The following is an 8,539-nucleotide window of genomic DNA, read 5'->3' on the forward strand; positions in this document are numbered from 1 at the left end:
TCACACTGTTTTTTATCCTGTCTTATAACTTAATCTGAAACTGGCGGTTGTAAATTGAGTTTTTGTTAATTACAGTGGTTAATTCAGCCGGAAAGGTTTTCTAGCCCTTAAAAATAAATTGTAAATTTGAGCTGAGATAGACGGAGAAAATAAAAATAGCAAGTGTCACATGCGGATGATTATAATGTTATTACATATTTTCTTATATAATATGAGTATATATAATAGATAACAACGCCTTGCGGCAAGGGGAGGTGGTTTCTTGCTCAGTTAACTGACAACGGGAAAATTAGTAGTCTATTTTATTAAAGATGACTACATGATAATATACACGTATAATAATTACATTACTACTACTTTCTTTAATAAAGCTAAAGATTAAAGACTAAAAGAAAAATTATTACTTCCGGTGGATTTATGAGCTAAACTATTCCAAGCAACTTTAATATATTCTTTTCTTGGAACAAAACATTTTTAGTATTTGAAATTTTCAGTTTGATTTGCTATATTTTAACACTAAACATAAAAAAAAGAAACTTTAAATTATTAAAAAGACACGTAAATATCAGATTAAATGAGCAAGACGAAAACCAAGACCAAATAAGCATGACAAGACCAATATCAACATTAGTCTTGATGGCCTTGCTTTGCTTATCACTAAATACACTATCTTACAATTCATTTATTAATTGATAAAAATACAGGATCTAACAAGAAAATTTTTTTTGACAGTGAATTAATATTTTACGCAAATCTGATACACTGAGACACGGTATATCGAATTATAACATCTCCTATCCAACACTAAGAAGTGGTAACCGTGTTTCTACAAAAAAAATCAAGTACAATTATAAATCGATATCCAACTGCCCCTTTCCACCAAATTAAATCCTAGTTACGGCGCAAAGTGATCGAATTTTGACCGCACGCGATGCTCCGTATAATTTAAAAGAAAATCTCCTAAACTTCATAAATTGCCACTGAAAGGAAAGGAAAAAAGATTAAGAACTAATTCTTGTTTCTATGTTGTCCCTCCCTAGTTTTCTTTCTGGTCGTTTACGTAATTTTCGTAACTTTATTTATTCCTTACTATTTTTGTTGAAGTATAAATACGATGCATCTACCGTGATTAAGAATATACAAAAAGCCTATTTCCTGATTTAGGATGATGGCAGCTTCTGTTACTTCTACGTGAACGTCTGCACGGCCTTTGTTTTGTATTTGAATGCACGAATATGTTTAGCAACCGTAGGAGTTTTCCATCAGAGGCAAACTTAAACAAAACATATCTCAGGCAAATGTCTTGGCTTGTCATGCCGCAGGCAAATTGGAAATACAGATACGGAACCGGCGGCAACAACAGTAGTTCTTATGCCGAGCTGCAGTTACACTTTTTGATTTATTGCAACTTACGAATGCATATAAATACAGCTTTACATTGTTCTAATTTTTCTGGACGTGAATACGTCGATGCACTTCAAAAACATAAGTCGGATTGTATACCTAGACGATTTATCAAAGTAAAATATTCTTAAGAACAAAACAAACTTTTAGGTTCATTTTAGGAAATGCGTAGATAAACGGTCATATACAATATTCTTCTTCTATATGAGTGTTAGACTGTTTGTCCATCAGGCAGGTGTTAGCCGTGGACGAAACTGTAGAAAGTTGAACTTTTCGGATATTTATTTAGAATGACGACAGAAAATGTGTAAAATGCCCTAAATGAAAATAATGTACTACAATATTGTACATCTTAAAAGGGTCTACAAAAAAGTCCGCGATGTCTATCTCTTAGGGATAACCCACAATAACTATTTTTATCCTTTACTTTTTATGAGAAATAATGACTTATTTACGAAGCGATTGTAAGCAATATAGCATTAATTTTTATCCAATTAAGTACCTTAAATACATTGTGTATTTAATATAGATCAATATGACCCTTTACAGCATGTAATTTAAATGAATATTTTCGAAGATATTACAGATTTAAAATGCAGGGACATAGCGGTTGCGGCGGTACCGGCCGGGAGGCCGGTTTGTATTGTCTAATGACAAAAAAACTGTGAATGTTGTATATAAAGACATTCTGTGGTATATTTAGTATGTTCAGGGGGTATCTTTTGAAAATTTCCCCTTCTCAATAATAATCTAAACAAAACAGAAATGAAGAGGTATTAGAAAGAATGGAAGAACAGAGGACTCTATGCATGGAAGTTAATAAAAAATAGGCGAGATAGGTTAGTAGGACACCTTCTCAGACATGAAGGTCTAGTCAGAGACATATTAGAGACAGAAACAGGAGTTAACAGGAGAGGTAGACCTAGATTAGATTACTGTACGCAAATAGTTAAGAATGTGGGATGTTGTAGTTTTAGGGATAAGCGAAGATTAGCTCAGGATAGGAAAGTGTGGAGGTGCGCGTCCAACCAGTCTTAGGACTGACGACCTTATGATGAATATGTGCAGAGCGCACGGGAAAAATGATCCAAGTTGCACCAGTTCATTCAATAAGTTATACATGCTTTCCTACTCTAATTGACAAGTTAAACGAAAAAGCGATAAATCGCAACTAATGGTTTATTAAAGAGCGTTATTTATTTAAGTCATTTCAATAACAATTACTTACAGATTATAGCAACGGTAGGTATACAATTGAAATGTATGTAGATATTTAATTGCATTTAATTCCGTAACATTAATAACGATATTGTAATTTTTAAAACGTGATTAACGGCTAGTTTACAGAGGGGATAAATAATTTTAGTGAAATTAATTGTAAATTAATCCCCAGCGTTCGCTCGTTCGACTTAATCGTTATTTATGATCATTATTTTTAATGAATCGATTTTCCGTCTATCAAAAGCAAAATTATAATTTTAACATGTCAGGTTCAGTTTAATGACTTAATCAAGTAATAAAAGTTCATTTTTAAGTAGATACACCTTTTCTTTCATAAACCTTCATTGTATGAATTATAGTCCCTTATTTCTCTTTCCGTGGTTCACACTGTTTTTTATCCTGTAAGGGTTCTCTTTTTTGACATGATAACTATTTTTTGTTTCAATATAAGTGCATTTTGCATTTGTTTTTGCAACGGATTTAAACGTTACATAGTTTGATAACCTTTGATAGAAACAGAGACTTATTATGTAATATACATAGGCAGTTACACAAATTCAACAAAAACAAACATAAATATCACGCGTATTTATATCAGTTTCTACTGCATTATAAAAAAATCAAGATCACGATGCAATTGTTAGACAAATAGATTAATTACTACATGGTCATGAATATTAAAGAAGGAGTAAAATTTTCTCATACATTTATTAAATATATCTACTCGCACCGGTTAAAACAGGTGACATCTATTGCCATAGAGTGTGACTTACGTTAGGTACATACACATTATTATATTAAGATTCTTTACAAATGATTTATTTTCTTATGTAACGGCTTTGTAAAAATTACTTTTATAAAAGACGACCAAAAATATTTTTCGGCTGAAATTGTTTTTTCAGATGTAATTTTGATAATTTATTTTTTTTAAACGCACGTATGTTTTATACATTTTTATGTCAAACTGTAGGTACAATGTAAAATGACAAAAGGTAAAATTATTTATTCATAATTTTTTTATAGTCTAATCCAAAAAAAAAGTTGTACGAATGCGCTTCTTGTTAGGAATTTAAATTTCACCGTTGAACTACAATATTAAAGTTGCACAAAAGAAATGGTATCAACATTAATGCCAAATCATTATTTCACACGTTTGGTCTTCACAAAAAGAAAAATCAAAAGTCAAACGAACCTTTGCAGAAGAAAAATCCGATCAGGATTAAAAGGCTAGCAAGGATGTTCATCTCGTAGGCGTCAGCACATGTCTACTGAAAGAGCATCCACGTGCTTTCTGATAAGCGCCTCCAAATGCCACTACAAACGCAACTAAGTGCCGAAAGCCATCGGAGTACCACGATCACATCTAGTTCATCATTTTACCTATCATATGATTCGGCATTAACCTACCCAGCTTCGTCGCGTCTTCGTAGGTGGTAGAAAGAGCGCCGATACGTTATCAACTACCCCGAACCGTTGCACCACGAGTACTAGCTAGTGAAAATTTCAGGCGCAACGTTCTCCAATACTTAGACCAACGCGACGACTCCGATTGGTTGGGGGCTGTTTTATTATTTCGCGGGATCGCCAACCATGCGCCTTCTTCCTTTCTCGAATAAATTGGACATGAAAGCTCTTCGGCGGAAAAACGGAGCCGCTGATTATTTATGGAGCCGACGGGCCTGTAACTCAGCGGGTGATTTTGAACAATGCTAACCACCGACAGCGCCGCAAAACCACCACTGTTGTTGTCGCGGCGACCGACGGCTTTGGCTAATGATGATTTGAATCGAAAATGAGACGCTACGAAGACGACCACAAATCAACGGGCACTGTATCGGAAGTGTTGTTCCACTGTAATTGTTCGATTCCACGAAAAGAAACCAATTCATTCTCCATCAGCTACATTAAGAAGATTAATACACCTATTGGGATCCGTCAAATGGGCATACACCATATGGTGGCAAAATTTATAACTCGAATGAGGGAAAAATTTACATAGGAACTGTGCACGCAAATTGTAAAATTGTTTATTAAAATAATAAAACACGTTAAAAAAGTAAAAATTTTTTTGATGATGGAGTCGACGAAGTTTTCTTCTAAAGTTAAATCAAATAAAAAGTTAATATGTTCAGTGAAAAGCTGCAATAGCACTTCAGACATAGATCTTCACTCTTCACCTACATTAACTACTTTCCAATAAAAACTAACCGTTTTATATATGTAAAAAATATATTCGGAAAATTAGAGAAAAAAGTAAACTAATAGAAGCTTGGATGAAAGCAGTAGGTATCAAAGAAGTGAATTCCGGAATAAAAATTTGTTCACGTCATTTTAATGCACATGATTATATTTCAGGAAGTATTTACCATCAGCATTATTTATTCCTGTGTAATTGTTTTAACACAATTCTAATGATACGATATAAGTATTTTGAGGTTAAGAACCTACCTGCTGCAATACAACAAAGTTGCAATAATGTGTTTGCAACGTTCTCTTAAATCGGCTTTGCACGTGCAAGTCATTGATATGATATTGCTTAAATCACCCAGAATCACCTCACCAATTATATAACGTGAATCACTTTTTAAATCCGAAGTTTGTAAAAAGTAGGCAGTAAACTTGACGGAATTTGAAGGCTAGCTTCCGGATTTGTTATTTCCGAATTTTATAATGTGATTGGCATTAAAAACACGCTCACCTTCAACGAAATTTCCTTTCCGAGGCTTTGTGTCAGCCCAATCACATATTGTGTCAATACTTATCATTTTATCGTAATTTAAAAACTTGGAAATTGCACGGTACACTATAGGAACTACGATAAATTTTCCCTAATCGGCGCCATGTTTTTAGGCTCCTCCCATTTGACGGATCCCAATACAAATAAGTACTTACTTATAAGAAAATTACAAAGGCAAAAATATAGTTCAGATCTAGCAAAATGACTTGTGAATGTCAGTTGTAAACTATTTGATGAAAATGTGATTTTTCTTATGGAAATATTTGTGTGATGCCGCTAATCTTATCGTATTAGTAGTATTTGACAAGAGGACGCATGAAACATAACAAGTATCCTGACGTGTGAATATGTATGTAGCAGACTGAGCTGCAAGGAATTGACTTCGGGAAAAGGCTGTGGTTGTTATTTTTAACAAAGGTGTCTCATAAGTAGAAATTACTATATAATATGACGCTACATATGTATAGTTCCAGGCATAAGGAAAGGAAAGCAGAGTTGAGATTGGATATTCTGCAATCAGATGAAGATTAAAATGTCTTATTTGGTTGAAAATCAAAAATTTATTGACATGTTGGTTTGGATCCAGTGTCTGACACTTATTTTAGGACCCGGCCGCATATGGAAAAATGACACCGAGTACCAGGCAGTGCCTAGTAATTCTACCAGAGGAAAAAGAGAAAACCAACACCAGCAATAATAATTTAATAAGTATAACAAAAAACCTACCCAATGAAAATTGATAATTAAGGTTGTATTGCGATAGGTCGTTTGTCCTAATTTCTATTACTAATTAATTGCTACACTAAGTTATTTGTTATTACAATATAATTTTTTCTCGTGAGCAAGAATATATCAGGTTTTGATTATACAGTAAATCAATGAAATTTTAATTCTTGCTTGACGGATTTTCAACTAGAACTCAAGTTGACACCATTAAAACGAGCGTATAATGTTCATAAACACTAACAGCCTGCAAGGTGACCGGTACCTGGCAAAATCACTATCCGGTGCATCTCTCATCATTAAAAGGTCGTCAGTCCTAAGACTGGTTGGACACGCAACTCCAGTCCTTCCTATCCTGGGCTAATCTTCCCATTTCCCTGAAACAAGAACACTCCACATCCTTAACTATCTGCGAACAGCAATCTAATCTAGGTCTACCTCTACTCCTCTTTCATGCCTAAGATGGTGTCCTACTTCTTATTGACTTCCATAGAGTGTCCTTTGTTCTCCTATTCTTTCTAATACCTCTCCATTTCTAACCTTTTCTATGCATGGTATCCTCATCATTCGCCATTAACACCACATTTCGAACGCTTTTAACATTTTCTTTTCCGCCTCGCCCACCGTCTACGTTTCGCACCCCTACATCGCCGCGCTTCAAACATTCACCTTTAAAAATCTTTTTCGAATTTCTAAATGACTTCTTTTTATTGAAGGCGACTCTATCCTGCGCTATCCTCTGCTTTATATCCCTACTACTCCTTCCGTCCTGACTTATCTGACTTTCTAGATACCTAAAATCAGCCACTTCTTTTAATCTTTCGTCTCCTATTTTTATATTCGTTCTTTCCCTACTTTTTCTTCCCTTCCATGCCAGTATTTTTGCTTTACTTTTATTTATTTTAATACAATTCTATTTTGTCAATAGCGCTTCCAGTTTACTTAAAGTAAAATCTAACTACTATAGATATACTCAAGGATGTAGTTTTAGGTGGAATAAATTACTTTTCAACATTTATTAAAGAAATCATCGGCATGTTGCTTAGGAGGTCAGTAGAGAATTTGGTTGAGAAACTAGTGAATCTACGAATCATATATTTTAAAAGGCGATGTTCAGTTACGTATTTGGGACTGGTTGGAATTCACCGAAGGTACTCATAGAGTTAAGATATATTTTTAGCTTCCTTTTTTGGAAGACTTTGTGCTCAGTATCCTCCGGATGGTTGGAGTTTGTAAAAATCTATAAAGATCGTGTCTCCTTCGAACAAATTCTCTGATTTTGAAGTTAAATGAAAATGAAATTGGTTAAACCAAGTACGCTTTAGCAAGGAACCACGTAAGCAAGTTTTGACCTTAATTGTATATATTTAAAACTGAAGTGTTTGATTGTAATATTAACGTATTAACTGTCTTTGTTAAGCTCATACGGATTAGTTGCTATTATGGCGCAAACGACGATTTCACCATTAAAAAGAATGTTTTGTCTGTCTGTATGTACCAATCTTGGAATAAACTGAATTAATTTCGATGAGATTTTAGATACATGAAAAAGGGATTATCGGAAGTGATCTAAGCTACCTTTTTTAATTGTTTATTGATTATAACAATTGTATTTATTATTGTTGTTATTTTTAAACAATTAAAAATAGATTCACGAGGACGGTTACAAGTAAAAGCTATATTACTATATAAGTTTAATCTGCATCCATTTAAATTGTGTACTTTAGGTTTGTTCATGTACTTTTTCTGTTAATATTAATAATATTTCATAAGTGTATCTGAGTCCGACTACTTCTTCGGGAAGAGCACCACCCGTTTAGTTTTGTAGCATTTCGTTGATATAAAACTATACTTTTTAAAGATTGTGCCTAATAAAACATGATGGTGATGATATTGCGAACCAATGGAAAAAGTCTTTTTTTTCTATGTGAATTGTTTGTCGTTCCTCAGCTAGTCCTAAAAAGTAAATTACAACGAATCTGAATTATTGTCACGACTCGAATCTTTGCTCATAAAAATTTCCAACTATTCAGCGCGGAATAAAGAAGCGAAGATTTTCGAGAAAGTAGATAAATTGAAAACTTTAATTCGGCGCATTTTTCCATTTTCTGTACGTTTCGTCCGCTGTTCCGCATGCAAAACGGAATAAGGAGTCGACGTGAGAGATTTTAATTTGCAGACAGACTATGTACTTTTGCGATATGTCCCAAATTCCTGTTCGCTGGCGAACTTTGTACTCACCACACCGGCGACGACGCGACCTCGAAAATGAATGTAATGAATGAGAAATTTTCAATCGTCGTTTTGGTCTTCTACATTACCAACTGAAATTCTTAAATGTATCTTTAAAATTGCTGCATTCGCACCTTGGTGTAGATACGCAAAAACAGCAGAACTGCGGAAATGGGAAAATAACAAACTTTGAAATGGAAATTATTAAAATTAAAATATTAA

General features: G+C 33.9%; 1 protein-coding gene and 1 long non-coding RNA gene across 3 annotated transcripts in view; one reads left to right on the forward strand and one right to left on the reverse strand.

Moving 5' to 3' along the window:
• The window catches only part of LOC108738159 (carbonic anhydrase-related protein 10-like), a 112,490-nt gene extending 108,398 nt beyond the window's left edge, over positions 1-4,092 (reverse strand). For both annotated transcript variants that reach the window (XM_018471423.1, XM_018471422.1), the window contains exon 1: positions 3,818-4,092. In XM_018471423.1, coding sequence (XP_018326925.1) covers positions 3,818-3,869 — 52 coding nt within the window. In that variant the 5' untranslated portion in view covers positions 3,870-4,092. The remainder of the gene's footprint in view (positions 1-3,817) is intronic.
• The window catches only part of LOC112905189, a 225,218-nt gene that overhangs the window by 109,299 nt on the left and 107,380 nt on the right, over positions 1-8,539 (forward strand). The gene's annotated exons all lie outside the window — the stretch shown is intronic.

Source organism: Agrilus planipennis, unplaced genomic scaffold (genome assembly GCF_000699045.2).
Source record: "Agrilus planipennis isolate EAB-ADULT unplaced genomic scaffold, Apla_2.0 scaffold209, whole genome shotgun sequence".
Classification (NCBI taxonomy): Eukaryota; Metazoa; Arthropoda; class Insecta; order Coleoptera; family Buprestidae; genus Agrilus; species Agrilus planipennis.